This window comes from Saccoglossus kowalevskii, chromosome 8, assembly GCF_978046115.1.
Source record: "Saccoglossus kowalevskii chromosome 8, keSacKowa6.1, whole genome shotgun sequence".
Lineage (NCBI taxonomy): Eukaryota > Metazoa > Hemichordata > Enteropneusta > Harrimaniidae > Saccoglossus > Saccoglossus kowalevskii.
In genome coordinates, this window is record NC_140648.1 from 13,347,680 (window position 1) to 13,373,640 (window position 25,961).

At 37.5% G+C, this 25,961-nt stretch overlaps 2 protein-coding genes and 2 long non-coding RNA genes across 4 annotated transcripts; 1 reads left to right on the forward strand and 3 right to left on the reverse strand.

The window, feature by feature from the left end:
• The first annotated feature begins 69 nt into the window (after positions 1-69).
• LOC102806990 (pseudouridylate synthase RPUSD1-like) lies at positions 70-13,097 on the forward strand. The gene is made up of 5 exons (XM_085502200.1): positions 70-270; positions 583-811; positions 1,425-1,548; positions 11,502-11,712; positions 12,184-13,097. The coding sequence occupies exons 2-5, from the start codon at positions 591-593 to the stop codon at positions 12,420-12,422; spliced, it is 795 nt and encodes a 264-aa protein (XP_085358326.1). The 5' UTR covers positions 70-270; positions 583-590; the 3' UTR covers positions 12,423-13,097.
• Positions 1,817-2,366, reverse strand: LOC144352938 (uncharacterized). Its single transcript, XR_013420718.2, has 2 exons — positions 2,223-2,366; positions 1,817-1,953 (listed from the first exon to the last, which is right to left on the reverse strand). It is a non-coding gene; the product is annotated as an uncharacterized LOC144352938 (long non-coding RNA).
• LOC146739323 (uncharacterized) lies at positions 8,584-9,091 on the reverse strand. The gene is made up of 2 exons (XR_014930075.1): positions 8,990-9,091; positions 8,584-8,720 (listed from the first exon to the last, which is right to left on the reverse strand). It is a non-coding gene; the product is annotated as an uncharacterized LOC146739323 (long non-coding RNA).
• A 4,639-nt stretch (positions 13,098-17,736) lies between the features above and the next one.
• On the reverse strand, positions 17,737-24,969 carry LOC100378180 (uncharacterized). Its single transcript, XM_002738050.3, has 4 exons — positions 24,872-24,969; positions 24,091-24,209; positions 19,382-19,889; positions 17,737-18,374 (listed from the first exon to the last, which is right to left on the reverse strand). Exons 2-4 carry the CDS (start codon positions 24,184-24,186, stop codon positions 18,085-18,087), a joined length of 894 nt encoding a protein of 297 aa, XP_002738096.1. The 5' UTR covers positions 24,187-24,209; positions 24,872-24,969; the 3' UTR covers positions 17,737-18,084.
• Between the last annotated feature and the right edge of the window lie 992 nt (positions 24,970-25,961).

The window sequence follows — 25,961 nt, forward strand, 5'->3', positions numbered from 1 at the left end:
GGTCAATATGTAAGGTCATCTAAGAACTGGTTATCCTTTTCAGTCGTCTTAACGTCTTATAATCCGAAAAACGCAATGGTCGCTCACATTGCACGGCATACTTTTGATTGGATATGCCATCTGCGTGTATTGTCTAAACACAAAAGATAATTCGGAGGCTCAGCACTGGTAAACACGATTTACATGGCTGCGCCAGTCTGGGACTGTAGCTGCGCACACGATTGAGTTTATCTTTAAGTTGTCTTCAGTGCTCCGATATTTTGCTGAAAGGTAGACTAAATCCATTTCCGCTTTATGGTATTTGCAATGTTAAATTAAAACATATTTTTGTTATATAAATTGTGTAGAATTGTTACTGAACACGACTCACAGTTGAGTTTACAACGTAGTTCTGCTCATGCGCAAAAGTAATTATTCTTTGGTTATTGAAAATTTGTAAAATATTTATGAATATTTTATTTAAAACAGATTCATTGCTTTATGAAATTCACATTAAAATCGAAAAATTTATGATAATTTACAATGAACGTAAAAAAACGATATTTTCACTGGGAATTGTTCTGTTTTTTGTCTGACCCTGAGGTGTGCCTATGCTGGAGATGACATATTTCATAGAAGACATGGAGATGAACAAAGTTCCGACATTACAAGATATATCAATTATTTACAAAGATGATAATTACATAATTGTCAATAAACATTATGATGTGAGAATAAACCATGAAGGACCATGTGAGGCGGTAACCGTGGATACCCAACTGAAGCATCTGTATCCGGAGTTAGTGGACAGTCAACTGGTACATGGCTTTAGGTTTGTCTTTTTTGTTATGATGAAAAATCTGTGAACAGACAATTTTGAAAACAAAATCCTACGGTGGAAATGACGAGAAAATACCCACACATAGTTTAAGAGATCCAACAAATTTTTCACAGTGATGCTGTCCTGAAAAATATCTCAAAACATAATGCGGGAAGACAATAATTTGTAAAGTTTATCTTGATTTATTTAAATTTCATTCCCTTCACAAAAGTTGCATCATTTTCCTGATTTAAATATAGTTAATCTAAAATAATTTATTTTTGCTGAAGGGAAGATTCAGTAAAAATAAAATCTAGCAAAATACCTTTATTATTATATTTTATATTCAACTCATCAAACATAAGTGATAATAAAGGTCATATGAAATACCCAAAAAAAGAAATTAATTCCAGCTAAAATAAAGTATTTTACAGTATCTTATAGTTTATGTAAACATAGTTTTTGGAATTTAGTGGTTCATATTCATACATGCAAACCATATTTATACTTCTGAATTTAATTGATTGATGCCTTTAATGACTATTGCTACTACAAATTACTAAAACAATATTAATTAAAAGAAAACTTTTGCTCAAATTGCTACCGTATTTATTTCATTATGTAGATTTGTTCACCAGTTGGACTATTCAACAAGTGGTGCTCTTTGTCTGGCACTAAACAAGAAAGCATGCAGCATAGCCAGCAAACTGTTCATGAAGAGGCTTGTCATCAAACACTATTTGGCAATTGTGAGTTTTCAAGCCCTTATTACTCAAGTCACTCGGTTACTGTAATCACTTTAATAAGATGTTTCACGTCCTGATTCTGAATAAAATGTTCAGTTAATTGTATTTAAATATACATGACCTGCATTAAAAAAGTGCAATCTTTTTCCAGATGCCAATGCATTACATTGTACGATAAATGACTAACTTTATAAATTTACAAAAACCTTTGTGTTCTATGGCAGTTGTGTTATATGATGAGTGTCGATTAAGATATTGACAAGTCACTCAGTTCTATATCACCAATATATCGTTTTATTCACTCTTCACTGTGTTCAACTTATTCACATGAATCACGATAAATCAGTCATGTGGTCCTTAATCACAGTTCACATTGGCAATCACAATCACAATCACAATCACGTAAAACTGTGAAGCAAAATAAAACAATAACAATCTTAAGTACACAAATACAATAACATATTATTTTGAATGAGATAGTGCGGTAAAACGCCATCAACGTCTAATACAAGTGTGAACGAATTGGGGTCATAGGTCAGACCAACACAACACGACCATTTTATACCACTCGGGTTCACGATCAGAAAACTCTCGATTTCTCTTGCAAAAGACTTCAAAATTACACAAAATCATATCGACTGAAATCGGTGTATGTTCAAAAAACTATAAAATCATACCTCGTTTCCGGGTCACAGCTAATAGTCATGAAAAACTAGAGAAAGTGGACGCACATTACAACTGCGTCATAACTATTTAATCTTCGCTGGAGACCTTCAACCCCAGAGGGCGCTATGCACCAGAAGGTAAAACAGCACTTAAACAGCGCCAATGCGCAAAACAAATAGACATCACTCCGCAGGAGTTACATGGCTCCCCTAAATTGGTAACAATTTACCATTTATCCAATGATATCTAATTAAATATAATAACTATGGCTTCTCGACGGGGATTTCCCCTTTTAGTAACAATATTAACTTGTGTACAGGTCTATCGTACACAGAACCTTTAGCAATCAGCCTAACTCTTCGAACAAGTCCGTCTTGTCCCACGAACGTCTCAATTACTCTGGCCATTGGCCATTGATATCTTGGTAAACTCTCATCCAACATCAGGACGATATCACCTTCTTGTAGGTTTGGTTGGGACTTCATCCATTTAGATCTCTGTTGTAGGGTTGGTAGAAATTCGACTCTCCATCGTCTCCAGAACTCATTAGATAGATACTGGACACATCTCCAACGCTGTCTACAGAAAAGATCTGCTTTCTGGAAAACTCCAGGGGGAGGTGAAACAACCTTCGATTTCAGCGTTAGTATCTGACTAGGAGAAAGGGGTTGTAGAGAACTTGTCTTGGTCATATCGTCATAACTGAGGGGACGGCTATTCACAATAGCCTCGGCTTCTACCATTAATGTTCTCAACAACTCATCATCCAATTGATGACCATGAACAGATAGAAGTGCGGATAATGCATTCCGAGCTGACCGAATCATCCTTTCCCACACTCCTCCCATGTGACTCGAATGTGGGGAATTCATTTTGAAGGCTATCCAGTCACAGTTGTCCTTTAACAACTCTCTACTGATCTTACTGTCATCCATCTCTGCTAACGCTGCAGCCAGGGCACCTTTAGCTCCAACAAAATTGGTGCCTTGATCACTTCTGAGTTGACGCACTGGACCTCGGCGACCAACAAAACGGCGAAGTGCGTTCAAAAAGGAATCAGTACTAAGAGAATTTGCTACCTCTATATGAACTGCTCGTGAATTTAAACAAGTGAACAATACTCCATAACGTTTCAACTCACGTCTACCATCTTTAACAAAGAATGGGCCAAAGCAATCAACAGCGCTATATGTAAAGGGGGCGACAGTCTCTAGCCTATCAACTGGTAAGTCAGACATTTTCTGACCCGACAACAACCCACGCAACTTTCTACAAGTTACACATTTCCAAACAACACTTCCTACGCTTGCCCTAGACGCTACTATCCAATAACCATAAGCTCGTATCTCATTAAGCGTCATTCCAGTGCCTGAATGACCGATTTTCTCATGGTAATGTAATATTAAGACCTTTGTAACATGCCCCTTCTTAGGAAGTAGAATAGGGTGGGCAACATCCTTTGGAAGGTTAGCTCTACGAATCCTTCCTCCTACACGTATAATTCCCTCCTCATCTAGGTAGGGATCTAGTCGGAATAATGAGCTTGTCTTCTTCACAGTTGGTACTGATCTAGAATTCTCCCTGGCAGGACTTGTAATTCTTGAACTCTGTCTCAACGTCTGTAACTCATCGGCAAAGTCTCTGCTCTGTACCATTTTGATAATCAGCTTTTCAGCCTGTTGCATCTCATCCACATTCACGGGAATGTAGTTTTGTTTAATCGTTGCTGAATTCATCAAGTGTACTTTCGGTTTTGAAATCTTGTGGTTCATTAACCTCTGTTTAAATCTTAGACAAACTGCTATGGCTCTCTTTAATCGATGCCAGTCAGAAAAGTACTCTACTCTACTCAGCATATCTTCATATTCATCTGGTATGGTGCTTGTATGCAGAACTGATACAGTCTTCTTAATCTCTGGGTCTGCATTATCAAGCATAAATGGCTCTGTCTTCGATGTAGAGCTCTGAGATTCTACTGTGGATAGAAGTACTGGACCTTTCCACCAGATAGAATTATGGATTAAATCATCTGCACTGGAACCTCTTGAAGCAATATCCGCTGGGTTCTTCTTTGATTCAATATATCTCCACTGACTTGGCTGTGTATGATCTTGAATTTTCTGTACCCTATTGGCTACAAATATGTGAAAGCGGGTAGACTTATTTGCAATGTACCCTAATACAACCTTGCTGTCTGACCAAAAGAAATGAGAAATACCATCATACTTCAGTTCCTTATTTAAGAACTCACTCACCAACACAGAAGTGACTGCTGCTGTAAGCTCTAACCTTGGTATGGTGATTGGTTTCACAGGAACTACTCGAGACTTGGCCATCACTAAAGAACAAGAAACATTACCCTGATTATCTTGTAGCCTCAGGTAACTGCACTGACCATAGCCGAGAAGACTAGCATCAGAAAAATGATGCATCTCAACTGTACTAAGCTCAACAATATCATCACCTTTGTAACACCTAGGCACCTTGAGACAAGCCAAAAGAGACAACTCATGCCTCCACCTTTCCCATTGCGATCTTGTATCTTCCGGGACTGGATCATCCCAATCCATTCCATCCTTGGTTAATCTTTGCAAAATCCTTTTCCCCATAAGCAAGACTGGAGAGACCAAACCAAGGGGATCAAAAATCGAGCTAACAGTAGACAATATACCCCTGCGGGTGAAGGGTTTATCCTTTATCTCGATTCGAAACTGAAAAGTATCAGACTCTAAACACCAATACACACCAAGTGCTCTTTCCACTGGAAGATTATCATGACAAATATCAAAGCTCTGAATATCCTTGGCTCTCAGATCAACAGGGATATTCTCGACAACTCGTTTATCATTACTAGCAAATTTGTGGAGCTTAAATCCTCCCTTGGCACACAACTGTGAGCAACTTTCGATCAGATTGATAGCTTGGGTGGGATCAGGAACTGACTTGAGTCCATCATCCATGTAAAAGTCATTCCTCACAAAATCTGCTGCTTCGAGATTAGATTCATCACCATTAACATCTGCAGTAGTTTTCAATGCAAAGTTTGCACACGCTGGGGATGATGTCGCACCGAACAAGTGAACAGTCATTCTGTATTCTGAAGGTTCTTGGGTTAGGTCACCATCTTTCCACCAAAGAAACCCCAAATAATTGCGATCCTTAATATCAACACCGACCTGCATGAACATGGCTTCAATGTCACATATAATTGCCACAGGTTCCTTTCGGAAACGGCACAGAACACCAGTCAGGTTATTTAAGAGGTCTGGGCCCTGAAGTAGGTGATGATTAAGCACTTGTCCTTGATATTCAACACTACAATCGAACACAACTCGGACCTTCCCTGGCTTGTTGGAATTGTAAACACCATGGTGGGGGATGTACCATTTCAAACCGTTGTCATGTTCTTTATCATGAGGGGCTGCTTCAGCATAGCCACTATCTATAATATTACTCATGAATTCAACATAGTCTGTCTTCAACTGGTCATCCTTTAGTAACCTGTACTTCAACTTTTGTAAACGTTTCTCTGCTTGAGCTCTGTTATTAGGGAGACTGATTTCAGGTTCTCTGAAAGGGAGGGGCATTTCAAAATGGCCATCTTCTCTTTGGTGAATTCCATCTGTAACAATTTGTAGGAATTGTCTATCCTCCAGAGATATCTTGTCTTCAGACTTCCTTTCGTTGAAATCTTGCTCAAACATTTTATTGACCTGTAAGGGGCTAATCTCCTTGACTTGGGTTCGGTAGGTGAAGTGACATCTTTTACCTTCAGTATTTATCACTTGACAGTAGCTACTCAGATCATAATCTGGACTATTCATTACACCAATGACGCCCCAGCCAAGATCGGTTCTAACTGCATAGGGATCATCATCATCACCAGGTATGACCTCCCTGGGTTTCAAAGCACGAGGACAATTCATACCAATCAGAAGACCAATCTCAATATCCTTTCTGAAAGGAGGTAAATACTTGGAAACTTGCTTAAGATGTGGCCATCTGCTAACTGTATCAGGCCTTGCAATTTGGCTGTGACTAGCAGGTATACATTCTCGAGAGAAGACTGCTGGTAAGTCAATATTTATGGAACGGTCCATATTCATAACAACTAGTCCATCTATCTTGTTACACTCAATTACCTTTTCGGCCAGCATCGTTGATAACTTTATTTGAATGTTTGGACCATTTACGCCTATTTTCTCCATCATAGATTTTGTAATAAAACAAGAGTCAGACTGAGGATCCAACAGAGCATAAACAGTGGCTTGTTGGTTAGGTACGCTCTTATGGTGCAGGAAAACAGGAATTATAAGAGAATGGGAACATGGTAAAGAGGAATCCCTCTGGTGATCTATCTCGACTCTGTGTGAAGTGGCACATTCCAACCTAGGACTCATATCAACAGAGACATCTTCAGTATTTATTGGATCTCTGGTGGCATTATAAGAGTAGTCATGTAGAAGGGTTGGGTGTAATCGCTTGCAGATATCACACATCTTCTTATTGCGGCAATCACATCTTCTGTGTCCCCATTTAAAACAGGCTAAACATAAACCATGTTTTATCACTGTGGCGTATCTATCTTTCAATGTCATTCTTTGGAATTGCTTACAGTACACCAAATCATGTGTTCCTTTACACAATACACATCGTTTCAGGTTACCAGTGAAGCCAGTCTGAGTGGCTGAGTCTCCTTGAGTATTCTTTGTTTCTCCTGTTGCTGTTGCCAAACTCTTAGTAGCTGTCCATTTCTTACCACTTCTCGTCTTTGTTTCTGTCTTGCTGTCATCATAATTCACATTCAATGGACTGCAAGCTATACGTGCTTCTTTGCTAATGAAACTACAAAGCTGAGAGAAGGAAGGATATGACTGGTTTAGAGGATCGGTCAAACAGCCATCAACAATTCTTAACCACTTTTCACCTATTGACTTTGGTAGCTTTCGAAGTATTTTTCTATGCTCTTCGGGATCATTCAGAACCACAAGGTAGTTAACTGTATTCATTGCAGACTGACAATGCTGAAGAAAATCAGAAAATCGCCTTAACTCAATACTGTTACCATACTTGATGTATGGCCAGTCATTTATTTTCTTTCTGTAGGTGTCAGCGACCATCAGTGGATTACCATAGCGCTCAGCTAGGATTTGTTTTGCCTTAATGTAGGCCTCAGTGGTGTCTAACGTCAGTAGACCTTGTACCGCTGTTTTAGCCTCACCACTTGTATACTTTCTGAGGTAATACAACCTATCTGTGGCCAACGGTTTCCTATCTTCAATCAGGATCTCAAAGGATCGTATCCACGCTGGGTAATCATATATGTTGCCACTAAAAACTTCTGGTTCCTTCCTAGGAAGATCATCTTGTCTACTAGTTAACAAATCAGCAAGTTTTGATAAAACATCAACTTCAACCTTACCATTTCCATGATTAGGGGGTGCAAGTGGTTGTTGACATGATGATTTATTTGGAGTTAATAAGGTGTTGAACTCACGCTGTGGCTGGGTGTATATACACTCGTGTTTAACAGCATTAATATCAGTGAGAACATCATTAAGAGGGGTGCTTACATTTGTTTTAATGTCAGGTTTAAACTTGACCTCTGACCCATATTCATACTGTTCAAAGTCGTCTATGACCTTTGCTCTCGCATCACTTACAGCTATTTCTGCCTTTAATCTTAACTCTTCTTCTAGCCGCTTTAACTCCAATCGAGATAATTCAGTTTCATTTGCCAATCTTTGTTTTTCTATATCTAACTTGTGTCTTTCTTGTGATGCCGCCATTCTTGCGGCTAACTCAGCTTTACGTTGTTCTTCTTTTAGTCTCATTAGACTGGTGTTAGACTGCAAGGATGAGAGACTACCACACCTGCTTGTCTGAGAAAGCGAGTCACACTTTTCATCATCCTCTGTGAAGGAACTAACTTCTTCAAATGCGGCCAGGTATTCTTGTACAGCAGTTTTAAACATCTCCATATTTTCTCTTTGCTCAGAAAATAATTGATCATGTTGAGGCAATTCACTCTCACTTAACAACTCTCTGTATTTCTGTTCAGAGAGACTGAACCGTTCTGACAGTAGTAACCACTTCCTATAATGCCTATGTACCAACCTGGCATTCTCTTTAGCATTCAGCATCCTATAAATTTCATCCATCTTAAGGTGTAGCTGGTTATAAGATGTCTCGTATAATTTCTGTTTCTGTTGGGATTCATACTGGAAGCCCTTCTCTGTCATCCTTACGGGCCTACCAAATCTACTCACATATTGCGTGTCTTTTCCACTTGCCATGACTTTCAATAGTCCAACGGCGAGTTTTACTGTGTTATATGATGAGTGTCGATTAAGATATTGACAAGTCACTCAGTTCTATATCACCAATATATCGTTTTATTCACTCTTCACTGTGTTCAACTTATTCACATGAATCACGATAAATCAGTCATGTGGTCCTTAATCACAGTTCACATTGGCAATCACAATCACAATCACAATCACGTAAAACTGTGAAGCAAAATAAAACAATAACAATCTTAAGTACACAAATACAATAACATATTATTTTGAATGAGATAGTGCGGTAAAACGCCATCAACGTCTAATACAAGTGTGAACGAATTGGGGTCATAGGTCAGACCAACACAACACGACCATTTTATACCACTCGGGTTCACGATCAGAAAACTCTCGATTTCTCTTGCAAAAGACTTCAAAATTACACAAAATCATATCGACTGAAATCGGTGTATGTTCAAAAAACTATAAAATCATACCTCGTTTCCGGGTCACAGCTAATAGTCATGAAAAACTAGAGAAAGTGGACGCACATTACAACTGCGTCATAACTATTTAATCTTCGCTGGAGACCTTCAACCCCAGAGGGCGCTATGCACCTGAAGGTAAAACAGCACTTAAACAGCGCCAATGCGCAAAACAAATAGACATCACTCCGCAGGAGTTACAGCAGTTATGACACGGAAAATCAAACCCGTTCAAGCCAGATATAGTATTGAAATATTCACCAAGAATACAAGATGAACGGAAATGTTAGTAAACTCCTTTCAGTGAAATTAGTCTTTAATGTTTCTTTCTCTACTATATTCGTTAACAAGTCGTTTTTTCCTCCAAGTTTTGGTGTATCACGTGTGCCATTTCACTACTATAACATTACCTTGCAAAACATATAAAATGGTTCGTATTTACGTTTTTACTGAAGTCTGACATTAACAAATAGTTCGGATGTCACATACGTTTTTTTCCACTTTTTAGCTCCGCTGTCGACTTTGTCGAGCGGAGCTTATCATATGAGTGATTGTCCATCGTTTGTGTCAATGTTTTACTTTTTCGACTTCTTCTTAAAAACTACAAGCCTGAATGCTTTGATACTTGATGTATATGTACCTTGGGTAGACCTCTCTCAGATTTGTTCATTTCATGATCATATCTTCAATTCTCTAATTTTAAAAACGACAAGTCCAATTGCTTTGATATTATTACATATATAGGCACTACATGTGGACCTCTCTCAGATTTGCTCATTTTGTGATGATATATTTAATTCTCTAATTTTGGTGAATATTTTTGTCATTTTTGGTAAAAAGTGATATTTTCGACTTCTTGTTAAAAACGACAAGTCCAATTGCTTTGATATTATTACATATATAGGTACTACATGTGGACCTCTTTCAGATTTGTTCATTTTGTAATGATATCTTCAATTATCTAATTTTGGTGAATATTTTTGTCATTTTTGGTAAAAAGTGATATTTTCTTCTTGTTAAAAACCACAATCATTTATGGTGAAAAATGATATTTTTGAATTCTTGCTGAAAACAGCAAGTCCCATTGCATTGATACTATGCATATTGTTTATTTTCTAATGATATCTTCTGCTGTTTAATTGAAATGTGCATTGCTAACAGTGGAGCTATCTCAACCGAGAGGCTGCTTGTTGTAGTTTGGTTTTAAATAAAACAACAGCGGAAAAATGGTCGTGTGTAATGAGGTGATTGACCACAAAATTGAAGGCTGCCTGTGGCAGAGGTACTATGCGTAAAGCGCAAAGACCTATGGGAAGGAGATTGACTTTTAACATGGCTGAGCCATTTCCACCAACCAAATCTCAGGATGCCCATGCTATCCTCCAATCAGATTTTAGGATGCCCATGCTATCCACCAATCAGATTTCAAGATGCCCATGCTATCCACCAATCAGATCTCAGGATGCCCATACTACTGTATAATCAACAAGTTTGATTGCTTTGATATATAGGTACATATAGGTACCTCAAGTGGATCTATATTCAACTTGTAGATTAGAGAGAATTTGAAAAGTGAACATTGTCATTTGAAACATTATTTATTCTGTTAATTTTTTACTCTCACGTGGGAAGCACACAATGGGAGTCTTTGCAGTTAGTTTGTCTGTATGTATGTGTGTGTATGTGTGTCCGCCTGTTCCACTGCTATCTCAAGAACCATACATCGGTTTTTGATGGAACTTGGTGCATAGATACTCTGGGCCAATGCACAGATTTGTTTAGGTTTTGGTAAAAATCCATGCATATTAATTATCTAATTTGCATGATAATTAGCTAATTTTTAGCTGTTTCATGACTGCTCCTCTGATATCTAACAAATCACTCATTGGATTTTGATGAAACTTGGTACATAGATGCTCTGAACTTAAGCGCAGATTTGATTAGTTTTTGGTGAAAATCTGTGCAAAATAATTACCTAATTTGCATAACGATTAGTCAATTTTCTTTTTTTTCCCACTGATACCTCAAGTACTAATTATCACATTTCAATGAAACTTTGTACATAGATGTCAAAGGACACTGCACAAACCTGATAGCTTTTAGGGGAATATCAGTACATATTAATTACCTAATTTGCATAATTAATTAATTTTCAGCTTTTGATATTTCAATTAATAAGCATTACATTTCAATGGAACTTGGTACATAGATACTCAAAGACTATACAGAGACTGATTAGTTTCAGGATAAATAATTGTACATATTAATTACCTAATTTGCATAATTAATTAGTTTGCAGCTTTTTCACTGATATCTCAAGTATTAATAATCACATTTCAATGAATCTAGAACTATGCAAGGACCCAATTAGTTTTCGGTAAATATTTATCTCAAGTACAAGTAATTTCGAATTATTTTTAATGTGTCTCCAATACTCCAATATAAAAGCCAGTTATGACAAGGCACGATGATATTGTCATCACTCGGTGTCTAGACTATAACCTATACATATTGTACTTCAAAGGTGAGAGGACACGTACAAGGCGATGTAATAACGATACAAGCTCCAATAGCAAACAATCTTGATGAAGGCTATCAACATATGATGTGTGTTCCCGATGAAATGTCCAAGAATTACGATGGAATTAAACCTGCCAAAACTGAGATGCAAGTGGTTGAGAGAGGTTACTATGATGATGAGCCCGCTACCAAAGTATTATTAACTCCTCATACAGGTATGTGAGATATGAAGTGACATGCAATTCACCGTATCTTGGTTATGAAAATGATCAGTTTCAATTCAGAATGAAACACGAATACTGTACACCGTTTAATTTTTTTGCTAGGAATTCTCACAAGACTTTATGACTATATTTTAAGAAATTTCCAGACTCGTCGTTTCTAAGTACCCCAGAAAAAATTTCACTGCTACAAAATTTCTCCATTTTCACTGACCTCACAAAAATTCATCTCTCATAAAATTTATAACGATTTACAGTAGTTCTGTAGCACAATATTAAGAAATTTATGAGAAATGTAGTTCTATATTAAAGTCTTACAATCGTCATCTCGTGCATTTAAATTTTATGTAAACAATGTTTTACATAACATTGTGTTGTTTATGTTGCATGAGATTTGAAGCTTTGACGGGCCATCCCAATTCTCACAAGCATCGATATGATTGTTTTAAATCTGTTTATATTTAGGACGAAGACATCAACTTCGAGTGCACTGCTCCCATATTGGTCATACCATTGTTGGTGACTATACGTACAGTTTACGCAAGGACACCAAACCATACAGAATGATGTTACATGCATACAGACTTGTTATCCCAATTCCTGATTGTCATCTTGATGTAGTGGCACCAGATACCTTCTTAACTGAAATTGATGTCAAATGGAAACCAACTGAGAAAATCTTGTCCATGACTGCCATCCAGTGACCAACTGTTAATTCCTTTTCTGCTTGAAACATTTGTTCAGTCAACAATTTTAAAACATATATATATATCTGTATATAATATAGATCTTTGGTGCCTGTCACCATACCGGTATATGAATATGACCTTTATCAATTCATTTTTGACCCTGTTCATTACCAATATAATAATTTAATGATCTCACTGCAACCATCGCCATTCACTGCCTATTAATATATTTTGACTAAATAGCCAACAGGAAATTTGAATATTATAGTTGTGTTTGGTCTGTATTTTTATAGAGAATTGAATGTTTAATGATGAGTTATTATATTATATTGGTTACAAATACAATAAAATTGTTATAAAGTGAGATCTTCTTTACCCAGTTTAGAAATTGTCTGAAATACATGAATGTCCATGATTATTACCGGTAGTAAGCGTCCATTCATCCATATGTATCCAGCATAATCTCACTAATGCTTGGACCTAACAAGTTCAAACTTCTCACGTACATCAGACATTATAGAGAGTATTTTCGCAAGCTATAATCAATTGTTTTTATTTTCGTAATAATGTAATTTACATAAATATAAAGTAGATGTGGGCAAGGTGTAAAATATAATCAGCTATTTTATTTCTTATTCTTTGTAAGTGTATAAAACATTTTCCACATTAAATGCCGTAATTCGTACTCAATTTCCAATTTTGATTCTTAAACACAAACAGTGCAATTCAGTCTCCAGTCTCCAATGTAGAACCACAGAACCCATAGCAACATATCCCGTCGCAGACAGATTGTGCCGGTGTTGGCTTGGAGGAAGCGCCTAACCGACCCCTGGACTCTCCAGGTGGTGATACACGGATACTTCTTCGATCTCCACTCTCTTTTCAACAGCCCCCCCCCCCCCCAGTTGGGAGCGCTGCCAGGGGATTCCTACATGCAGAAGCAAACCGATAGGAAGTAGATAATTTGCTTACAAGGGTGCTATACACAGGATAGGGGACCAGGCGATAAGTCTGGGTTTCTACTCATACCTGTTTGTAGTTCCAAAGGCTACAGGTGGCTGGCGTCCAGTTCTGGATTTAAGCAGACTAAATCAGTATGTGCTTCTCGAGCGATTTCACATTGAAACACCAAGCACTGTTTTACTCTCCGTGCAACCATTTAGACTGCTTTACGTGTTCACCAAAGTGTTGAAACAGGTAGTGCTGCTGCTGCTGCACCAGGCGTTGGTACACAACCAAAACAAGGGGTTGTTGGCCGAGCAAGTAAGGCTAACACAGGATTTACTACACCAGTTGGGCTTCCTAGTAAATCAAAAAAAGTCCCATCCACACCCAACACAGAAGTTGGTGTTTCTGGGCATGGAGTATGTCACAGAGGCGAACTTGGTACGGCCATCGCAGACTCGTTTCCTGGCACTAAGCAACCTAGCCGAATGTCTAGTCAGCATTCCCTCTGTGTCTCTTCGAGAGCTGATACGTATCATCAGAATGATAGCGTTAGTTCGCAGGGTAGTTCCCCAAGCTGCCTTACACAGCTGCCCGGTGATGCACACTTTGTTGCAGCACTGGTCTCACCTACGGGAACTGTGGAGGCGAGTCACTCTCTTGGACCAAGCGAGAGACACCTTGCCCTGCCAACCTCAGGCAGGGGGTCTTCCTGGACCCACTCGCCACGGCTATGGCTATGACTATTACAGATGCCTCCCTCACAGGTTGGGGAGTGCACATATTGGACGAACAAGCCCAAGGATTATGGCCCCTCCACAGAGTCTTGCTTTGCATGGACAACACAGCGGTGGTCAACAAGGAGGGGGGACCAGATCCCATTGCTGTCAGTTCTGGCGGAGCAAATTCTCCTTTGGTGCCTGGAATACAATGTGGTGCTAACCGCACACCACCTTTCAGTAGTGCAAAACAGACAAGCAGACACCCTCTCGCGGTGACTCTGTTCCCAGAACACAAAGTGGCAGATACCCCAATGGGTAGCCTCCAGGCTGTATTGGCTGTGGACGACTTTATGGACAATCAAGTTGTGCTAAAAATGCGAATCAGGTTTCTCACCAAGAACCAAATCCCAGGATATGATCCACAGCTGATCGCCATCCCCTGTCTCGCCAACAATGTCGATCCAGAGGATCAAGAGGAGTCGCTTCTTTACCCGGTTTGAGCATTGAATTACTATGAGAACTGTACTAGGGAGTCAAGGCATATGTTTACAAAATGTATGTGTTATGGCCAGGGTTATCAGGACAGACCAGCCAGACAGTGTTAGAGGTTACGATCATCTGGCAACCTCGACACAGGGTCTACAGAAACATCAAGTACGAGCACATTGAAAACGCAGTCCGAAAAGGGGGACTTATGGATTGACCCTTGTGCGTCCATGTGTCAGTGCGTTCATGTGTTCGTCTGGACCTGTATCTTAGACATGCCAGGACCAATCACATACAAACTTCACACATACATCATACATAATATTATACATATGCCCATCAATTTGTTTCACTATCTGATTTAAAATGGCCGACTTAATGACTGTAGTTCTAGTGCTATATCTCTGTCATGCTATGACTGATTATGTTAAAATTTTATATATTTATTATACACCATGACATAGATATATTTGTTTGACTATCTGAATCAAAATGGCCAAATTGCAGCCATTTTGGGGCTAAAAAAATTATCAAAAATCAAGCATTTTAGGATCCCTGATTCATGTCATTTTATTTTTCAGATCGGATTCACAATGGCTGCCTAGCGGCCATTTTGTACTAATGAATGTGCTTCTCAGGCCATATCTCTGACATGCTTTGATTATGTTCAAATTTTATATATTCGTTATACATCATGTTATAGATATATAAATGTATTCAAAATGGCTGACTGGCGGCCATTTTGTTTTAATAAATACGGTTCTAGAGCAATATCTCTCAATATGGACAAGTACTGAAGATCAGATACAAGATAACTGAATGTCAATCATTTTAATGTTAAAAAATCATCATAATAAAGCATTAGCTTCTGGATCCATACTTCTGACATGTTTATGTTCCAACTATATTACTATAAACAAAACTATATATCTTAAATTTAACAGGGACTGTGTCATGCGTATGTGACACTCCTGTCGACGCCAGGAGCCTGGCCCATGGATGCTTTGTCGATACTGTGGTCCTACATGGACGGATATGACTTTCCTCTCTTCCCACTAATTCATCGGGTAGTGGAGAACCAGACGGCGCACTACCACTACCAAGCCCAGTGGTGTTCCACTTACATGCATGGAGGCTCTCAGTAGACTCGCACAGACGGAAGGTTTATCTGAGCGGGCTGCCAACATCCTGGCCATGGCAAATAGGGATTCCACCAATGCAGCCTATGACTCAAAGTGGTGGGCGTACATTAGTTGGTGTAGTGGAAGGGAGATTGATTCCTCTGTTGGCCAGGTGCCTGATTTGTTTGTCCATTTGTTTGACGAGTTGGGCTTGTCCTATGCAGCAATCAGTGGCTGTAGGTAAGCCTTGTCACCCACCATCGAGGATTGTTTGGGGACAAGACTAGCCGATTGTCCCATTATTAGGAGACTGTTTACTGCTTTCCATATGATGATATGCTTGTCATTTGTGCTATACAGAAACATATGTGTCTAAGACAAACCCTGATAGTGACATCAACTTGATTGGATGCCAATCCTTCTAAGAAACACTGCAAATATCTGGAAATCGAGCAGGAAACTGGGTTCTAGCACTAAAATTAATACTGAGAGAGAGAAGCAATTTGAGCTGATTGGAGAAACTCTCATTGTCAGGTTCTTCTAAATTCTAAAAGATACGCTGCAACAAACAGCATGTGATAAATTATAAAAATATAAGTGTATAAGTAAGTGAACGTGATAAGACTGGAACTGAGTGAGGGTCACGGTTGGATAATTTTGCAGGCCGCATGGTAGCTAACATGCAAATTCTTGATTATTCTGCATGAGGACTGGTTCAAACATTTGGCCTGCTACTGAGCATGACAAACAATTACGAACTTTTACATAAACAGCATTGGCAGATAATAAGGCAGCAAATATTTGGTGGGTCAGTGATTCGCAAAGTTTGTGCAGCCCCTCGATTGGAGCATAGTAATGTGTTAATACTGTCTGTCTATCGCTGATTGTTGCTAATTCCTAAGGTCTTTGGAAGTACAAAGCGTGTCATAAAGGTGGTAGGTGAATTCTGCATAATAATACTGCTATGTTTTTGCCTCCACAGAACCAACCTTTTTAAAGGGACACACCAAATTACTGGTGATAAGCGTTATTTTCCAACACTGACTGTTCAAAAGCTATGCTAAATCAATCAAGCCATGCTAAACTCAATAGAATGACTTTCATCTCAAGCAATGTTTTCATGCTATCTTGATACCGGGGGGGGGGCAATACATAGAACTTGCCTAATGGGGATGTGCCCCTCAAATGGGTCTCGTTTTTTAGATTTTAGGTCTTATTTCTGGCCAAGACAGGTATAAATATCCGTAATATTTTTCCAAGTTGGTATACTTATTGGTCCGTATATGAGCGAATATCTCCACCTCAGATGCATATATACATCAACCCAGAAATTAAACAAGGCAATCAGCATTTAAACAGAGATTCAACACGGAATAGAAAAGGGCGCACATTCCTCAGTGAAACCTGAGTTTGCGTAATGGCAGACACCGGCGTTGTTAGTCTTTTGGAAAAGATTTTGGGTTTGGAATAAACAGTGATGACAGAAATGGTACTTTGGTATAAATATGGGTATAGATTTTGCCAGTATCCATCTATGAAAATGGTCCCATTTTTGAGCACTCAGGGGTACCTCCCTACCCATCTATGTATCAACTACCCCCAATACAGAGATTAGATGGACTCCATTTTTACTGCTGTCATCCAGAAATCTGTATAGTGACCACCTCTTTTTTCGGCTAATTTAGAGCTAGCACAGACTTAATCCAAGTACTGTCCTTTGGCTAACTCTTGGAGCCCACTCTGAGTCTGGACAAAGTTCCTGTTCATCAGCACTTTCCTGGGATGGAGAATCAACCCATATGCAGCCAAAGGCAACTGAACCTATTCAACACATCTTTTATTGCGTAATTGGGACATATTTTTTTAACTTTTAGGATTTTGTTTCAAGCTAACATTTGTAAATGCATTCGACGAGAAACCTAAATTATCATAGCTTAATTTGAAAGATGAACCTGGGTCCTTTAATTGCACACGGGAATGTTTATATGATATTTGCATAAATAATTGTACAACTGAAAAGAATTAATTCAATAAAAACAAAACTAATCACACATGTGGGGCTTTAATAAACTTTATTGAACATAGCCACTAACAAGTACAAAATCACTTCAGTTCAAACCATCCTTCATGCATTTGATTTTTTCACTCTCAAAGCGCCAACCTGTTTTAGTATGCAATCTTTCAAATTATAATATACGTATTATACTTAGTTCTTCAAAATTAAATTATGATTAGGCCATTATGTATAGGAATTGGTAGGCACTGAAGTGGTAGATGAATGTGTGTTCAAAGGTCTATCTGAGGTTTGTTTGCTAACAATATAAGAGATACATTCATTTGGTTAGAGAACATCAATAATGTATTATGAGCTTTTTACGTACACAGCTCTAATTACAACACCACTTAATAATAGATACACAGATATGCCAGAATATCTTTGAGACCTGTGGTAATGGCACAGAGAACCTGTTCACAATCAGCGTCTTTCAAGTAATCAATGTAATCAACTAAGTAGCATCTGAGGGCAAAGAGTTGTGCCCGCCACATATCGATCACACTGATTAAACGCAGCAATACCATCTTCAGGTAATACATGAGCATACTACATTGGTCTTCATCCTCAGAACAGTTGAAGTCTGGTCCAGTACCAGGTGCATCATTGTCATCAATGCAATCGCAGGGACAGATTCCATCTGAAAGAAGATTAGAATTCTTTAAATGTCACTCATTATGGTTATTACATATCTTAAAACAACACTGACTTTGTATCTTTATCTTTGAAACCTCTTTAAACCAAACATTCTAAAATGTAGCATGCTTTGCACATTTAAACATGGCAAAGTCTACATGAATATATTTTACAGACCATTGAGAATTTTTTAGCATTCTATCATTAGTCATTCAAAGTTCTGTGAACCACTGAGTAGTATTCACAAGCATTCATAATAGAGCTATATTTGTATTACAAAACTGATTCTCAATATCAAATGTGGATCGATCTAAACATGTAGGGCACAACAGAAGAGGTATGGACAACAGAAGGGTGATTATAGATGTTTTACACATTAATTTCATAACTTGACTGTCCACCAAATTTTTGATTTACAAGCTACCCCCAGCAGCAGGGCAATGTATCCTGTGAAGATAACTCATGCACTGAGCTAAGATAAGTATGCACTGATCAAGCAAAATTTAAAGACAGCTTAGGGAATTTGCACTAGGTTGGCTAATACATCTTCTGTTGAAGACATAAATCTACAGGAAACCCCTGTGCTGAAAAATTAAATTTATGCAATGCGAGTTTTGAAAAAGATACTTCTTAGTGCAAGTAATATAATGGGTTATGTGGTCGTTCCATGTAGCTTCTCATTTTTGTTATTCCAAGACCGAAAAACTATTGGAAGTTGCTTGTAATTGGGTGTATTTATTCTAGACTACATATTCTAATGAGCCACTGTAAGCTTATGACCTAGAAGCCTATAATTGCTACTGTTATATTCTGTTCTCATAACTGGTCTCATAACGCTGGAGAGAAATAGCAATACTTCATATAAATGGTGGCAAATTGAAAAATGATGGACCATTCAAATTCCTGGGAAAGGCTTGGACGATGGGGTGTTAGATGGTTTTTTGTTCAATGAAGTTTTTTCAACCCCACCCCTAGATTTCAAATGATTCGTTTCTAAGAACATATATTTACCGAAGCATTCGTCAGGCTCTCCACTATCACTTCCAGAACTGCTTCCACTTTTACTCCTGGATTTAGATTTTGACCCACTGCCACTCTCACTACTTCCTGAGGAGGACTTGCTGCTGCTGCTGCTGCTACTTTTTGATTTTTCGTCGCTAGACTTGTCACTGCCGCTCCCACTACTTTCTGATTTTTCGTCGCTGGTCTTGTTACTGCTGCTCCCACTACTGCTTGATTTTTCGTCGCTAGACTTGTCACTGCCGCTCCCTTTACTTTCTGATTTTTCGTCGCTAGACTTGTCACTGCCGCTCCCTTTACTTTCTGATTTTTCGTCGCTAGACTTTTCACTGCCGCTCCCTTTACTTTCTGATTTTTCGTCGCTAGACTTGTCACTGCCGCTCCCTTTACTTTCTGATTTTTCGTCGCTAGACTTGTCACTGCCGCTTCCTTTACTTCCTGATTGTTCGTTGCTGGGCGATCCACTACTGCTCTCACCATCTGTATGTTTTCTTACTCTCTGTATTTGATGATATGGAAAGTAAGAGAAACCTTATTATTATTATTATTATTATTACTATAAACTTCCCGGTGTCCTGTGGTGTAAGATGTACTGGCTTCAATTTTAAAGGGCGGCATGTACGACATTTGTGTTGATACATCCCATAATTCAATGCGCTCTACAAATGGAAATCACAAGTATGAGGTTTGACCTGGGCGCGACTTGCACTAATTACCGCCGATGACTTCTTTGATACCTTCCAATCACCTAAAAAATACCTAATTAGAGCTTGGTAATGTCTCAGTTTGTACTCGTTGATCTGTCCAACAGTCAAAGTCGCCATCTTTATTTATATCAAAGTTCATTCATTCATCACAGGGCAAAGAAAGAGAATAATAAACCCAAAAATAAAAAATAGTTTGATAACGATGTTAACTCAATGCGTAAAAAATTAATTCATTGCTCACGCTTACTTGACAAATTTCCAAGAAATAACCGTATAAGACAAGAAAGATACAGCATCAACAAAAAGTATAAAAAATGAATTAAAATTAAAAAAAAGAGAATATAAAGATAAGCTGTGTGACAAAATTATGGCATTCAAACAAACAAATCCTAAATTATTCTGGAAACTGTTAGAGGAACTTGGAAATGTTGACAAAATAAATAGTAACAATGACAACATTATGTAAATGATTAGTTAGATCACTTTAAAAGTCTAAACAGTGAATCTAATGTTGATGAGAGTAGTTTTACCCATACAGTTAGGAATAGTGATGAAGTACTAAAGCATATTAAATAGGTAAAACCTCAGGTAATGACATAATTTCAAATGAAATGTTAAAACATGTTGCACCATATCTCATCAATTCAATTGCCAAATTATTTAGTTTAGTTTTAAAGTCAGGCAAATTTCCTGCATTATGGAGCTGCAGTTTAATTATCCCTATTTTTAAATCAGGAGGCCGAGCGGATTGCAATAATTATAGAGGCATTGCCATCTCCAGCTGTTTATCCAAACTTTATACCATGATATTAAACAGCAGGTTAACAAACTATCTGTGTGAAAACAATCAAAACAGGGATAACCAGTTTGGCTTTAACACAAATCATAGTACAACAGAAAACATCTATATTTTGAGGTCCTTGATTACAAAATATGTAAACAACAAACGTAAAAAGACAAAAAAATATTTATTTGCATGCTTTATTGACTATTCCAAAGCATTTGACTCGGTTTGGCATGAGGGCTTACTATATAACTATTGCATATATGCATTTGGGGGAACTTCTATAATTCGATTAAATTAATCTAGGGGAATAGGGGAAATACACCATACTTGGATTCTAATAGAGGTGTAAAACAAGGCTACAACTTAAGTCCCCATATTTATGTCAATGGTGTGAAATTTAATTGTATTTTATATGCAGATGATCTTCTGTTGATATCAACTAGTCATGTTGGTCTACAGAAGGGCATTGATGCCATTCAAATTCACTGCCAGAAATGGAAATTAAATGGTTAACATAAACAAATCTAAAATTATAGTCTTCAGCAGCACTGGTAAAAACTAGAAGACAAATTTCAATTCTACATTAATGGAACACAACTTGAATGTGTGAATTTTTATAACTACCTTGGCATCACTTTTCAATCAAATGGGAAATTCAGTGCAGCCAAGGTTATATGAAAAAGCTCACAAAGCATTATTTAAAATGTATAAAATGCTCTGAGATTCAAAAGAATGCCATTCAGTGAGTCTAGTCTGTAAACTGTTTGATTCTCTTATGAAACCAGTTATTCTTTATGGGTCTGAGGTTTGGAGTAATTTTCGGACTAATCTATTTAGTAATGGAACTGGCAATAGCAAATCAGAGATTGATAATATTGTGTTTGTATCAAAGCTATTCTCTTACAAAATATTACCGGGAAAACTTCATATAAAGTTTTGTAAGAGAGTTTTGCGAGTACATAGGAAGGCATCGAATATTGCTTGTAGAGGTGAACTAGGTCGTTTCCCACTTGTGATTGATGTTTCTACTACTGTTATAACATGTTATCAAAGGTTGTCATGTAAGAAAACAAACAACATAATTATCGAAGCTGCATTTAAAGAAAGTAGTGGGTTTAAATACGATCCTTGGTATAAATATTTGTCCAAAAACTTCTACAAATTACAAATATGACAAACAAGGATACTAATCAGGCATTTTTTTGCAATCTGTTTAAAGAAAGCTTAAACCAAATTTACTCAGCAAAAGTGGAAAGTCAGTTGAACAAATCTTGTCACAATAAACTAAGTACATATAAAATATTAAAAAATAATTATAAATTCGAAAAATAGCTGGATGGTGTAAAAAACAAAAAACACAGAGTAGCATTATCCAAATTCCGTATTTCAGCCCACTTCTTGTCAATTGAAACAGGCCGCCACAGGGGAATAAAAATGACAGGGTATGTAACAAGTGTGACTCTAATTATGTGGGCGATGAAAAACATTACTTTTTCATTGTGAACATAACAGTTTTTTCAGAACACAGGAAAACAATCCTCTATGCACTATTTATATACTCACCTGATTATCAAACCTTACCAAATGGAGAATTGTTTATCAATGTTTTCTCAAGTGTATTCAAATATGTTTGTAGTATTTTAGCTAATTTTGTATTTCAGATTCTAAAATTGTTTTTTATATTAGACTTTACTCAAGCATTGTTTTTGTGTACGTTCCAAATAAAATATCCTATCCTATATGAGACCCATATATCTCGGGCATGCGTGTTGCTAGGCAAGGTCAACTCAATCTCGCCCATCAGCAAATCATTTTATAATTTTCATTATCTGTTGACACTGATCACTCTGATGCTAGGATGCTTCACGATGCCACTGCTTAAAATAACCCCATATGCTCAACAACACACCGAAACTGTCAGGTTGTTCTAAAGTTTGCAATGTGCATAGGAACAGCCAAAAACTTATTTACTGAATACCTTCACGCTAAATGTATCTCACCACCGTCCCTCGATGTTGAGGGACGGTGATCTCACCTTACAATTCTGGGATTAAAAAGCTCGGACATAACTGATTCTACTCAGCTTGAGTGTGGGCACAAAGTTGCTATTTGATTTTTTTATATCTTTTCTCATTACCGAGAAATGTCATCTCAAAGTTTGGGTAACTTTTCACCAGTAACGCATTTTAAACTCTCCTGCGATTTTTTTGGGATGGGTCGATTTGCTTCATACTTGGCAGGCAGGTCACGAATCGAAAAAAAAATCGTGGACCACCGCTGCGATGGCAACAGCCAAAAACGAACTGTTGAATAATTTCGCCCCAAATGTATTAGCTCCTACAAGTCTTGTAATGGTTAAATTGCACACCAACAAGAGATCACCTGCGCCGACATCGTTACACTATATCAGTGTAATCCCAACGAAATTTTGAACTGGAAGAACGGTTATTGTTAGATATACTAGTTAACCATTGACTTCTCTTTGATGCGTGTCCAACCACTATGACGTCATCGCTTATATTGCTAAGAAATGAAAGCGATAGTTTGTTTTATTGACAGATTTGCCGTCTGTGATTTGAAATTTACCATGGTATTTTGTACCCAAAAAACTCTGTCAGCGAATGTTTTAAAATGTTAGTATTCGTTACTACGTTAATATTTGGGTATTTTAATGTGGAGCTGCAATTATCATAACTAATTTCATTCGTAACTTCAGAAAATAACCCTTTTTTGGTAGCGACGTCAATCATTTTATCTGCGTTTGTCATAATAGTTCGAGAAAATTACTGAATATTCGGAAGGAATTATATTTTAGTACAACGCATTGTTAAATTAGTATTTATAGATTACATTGTTATAATTTCTGTGAGTTAAATACTAAGTTGCTGTAGAAAATTTACAGGGCGATCGAAAGTCTGCGTCTGCTGATGTCACAGGGCCATGAGAAATGTGAAATTGCGAACTAATTATTCGAAAAATAAAGAGGTTCCTAGTGATCTTTAAAATGAAATCAAATTGACAGATGATGAGATACATCTATTATAGGGTATAAAGTGACAATTCATGTTCATGGAACCGATGAGGAACAAGAGCCGTTGCTCCATTCAGTAAAACACCCTCCATCATAAACCCGAATAATAAACTGAAAAAAACGAGAACGTCCTATATGACGCTCGGCGTAAATAAACAATAACAACAACAATTACCTGATGATCTTGGAAGTTTCTGTCCCCATCTATAATAACTATCAGCATTAGGAGGAACGTCGCCACCATCAGAATACGAAACGTCGTACGCTCCATGTTTAGCCGAGTAATGATCGACACTGTAGGGGTAATTTTGAAATCAATATTACAAATGTTTGTTCGTTTATTACGATTATTACATTGGTACTTGCGAGGGCATTTTATGAGTGGGGTCCGGGGGAAGCCATTCATTGCGACAATCAAGCTATCTCAATCATTGAATGGTGATACACTACCTGGACGTAAGATCTCTCAGCAGCACTGAGGTTTAAACTGTTCAAAGACAATGGCGTAATGTTTATCCATATATAATATTTAGTTATGTATCACTGTGATCAAAGATAATACTACACAGCGAAGTTGGCTTAATAATATCTCTTTTTACTGTATTTCGGGTTTGAATTTGGAAATATTCTATAATTAGTGTGTTATAGGTCGTGAATATCATATGTGTGTCACATTTCAAAAGTATAAAACAAAAACAAATCCAAGACAATTGGGCAACAATTAGTTTATATATTTATGGATGATTAAATCAATTAAACGTAAACGTAACGATCACCGTGGAATTGTCATTCATTTAGATAGTAAATCATAATATTGTATCAATCCCAGTGCTAAATGTTTAGCATTCTATTTTCCTAGGATTCATTTAGAAATTGTCAGTCAAATGTCCAGACATGAAAACAACAAAATGTACATTATTTGTTAATTTTAGAAGAGAAGAAAGCACCCTACTCACCTCCAAGCTAGTCGATGAAGAGAACAAACGATGTGATGACAGTTGGGAAGTAGTATGAACAATTTATACCGACCACGCACATATTTGTAGAAATCATTTCTATTAATTAAATTGCAGTAATTGGACTCCAGGCCGTATGGAGAGCTCCCGTGCCCTCGAATCACTGACGTACACGTCGGGTAAGCATGTATGTGCAATGTTGCCACGTCAGAGCACAAACTTACGTGACGCGCCTTCGTGGAAAAAGGTGTTTAAAAAATCATTGATACTATGATAGAATATATAAAAACTATCGTAACTTGATGAGTCTCGGATTTCAACTTTATATATATTTTATAATAATATGTTTTGGAAGGTGTAATGACGTTTTGGTGCAAAATAAATACGTTTTAAAGTTCAGCGATACAGCGATAGAAAACAAAGATTATCAAAAGGTGCGATCGGAAAAATCCCAAATCTGTTTATGTGTCCATGTTCGCCATGTTCGCTTGACATTCAGTGCCCCGATCCTTACTTGATGGACTGAATGATACATGTATCGGCAGTTTAGCTGGGTTCAACTTATCCTGGCCATGCCACGTTGCACTTCAGTTGCGTCGTTAGTCAATTCAGTGCACTTCTGTATCAGTATACTTTTCACAAATTAGTGTTTGTATTTATTTATTTATTTATTTATTTATTTATTTATTTATTTATTTATTTATTTATTTATTTATTTATTTATTTATTTATTTATTTATTTATTGTTTTGTCTCAGTTATTCCCGCTCATTGACTGCAACGTCGGTTTTATTGGATATGAAATTGAGCAAATGAATCCTGAGTTAGTTTAAAAATAATCTCGAGCACGGAAAACAATCCTATGATGTACTTGTATCACAGTGTATTTGCATGCCTGAATCTATACCTGGTTAGAAAATGTTACAAAGACAAAAATAAAATTGCGTTCGGACACGATTTTTGTGTGCGTGACTTAATTTCGATTATTGTTTTACCACTCGGGTCAAACCATATGACAGGAAAACAAATGCGTTCTGTAATTAAAATTTAGATGATGAGATAGCTGGACTGTCACGCCACGGTGATGAGTG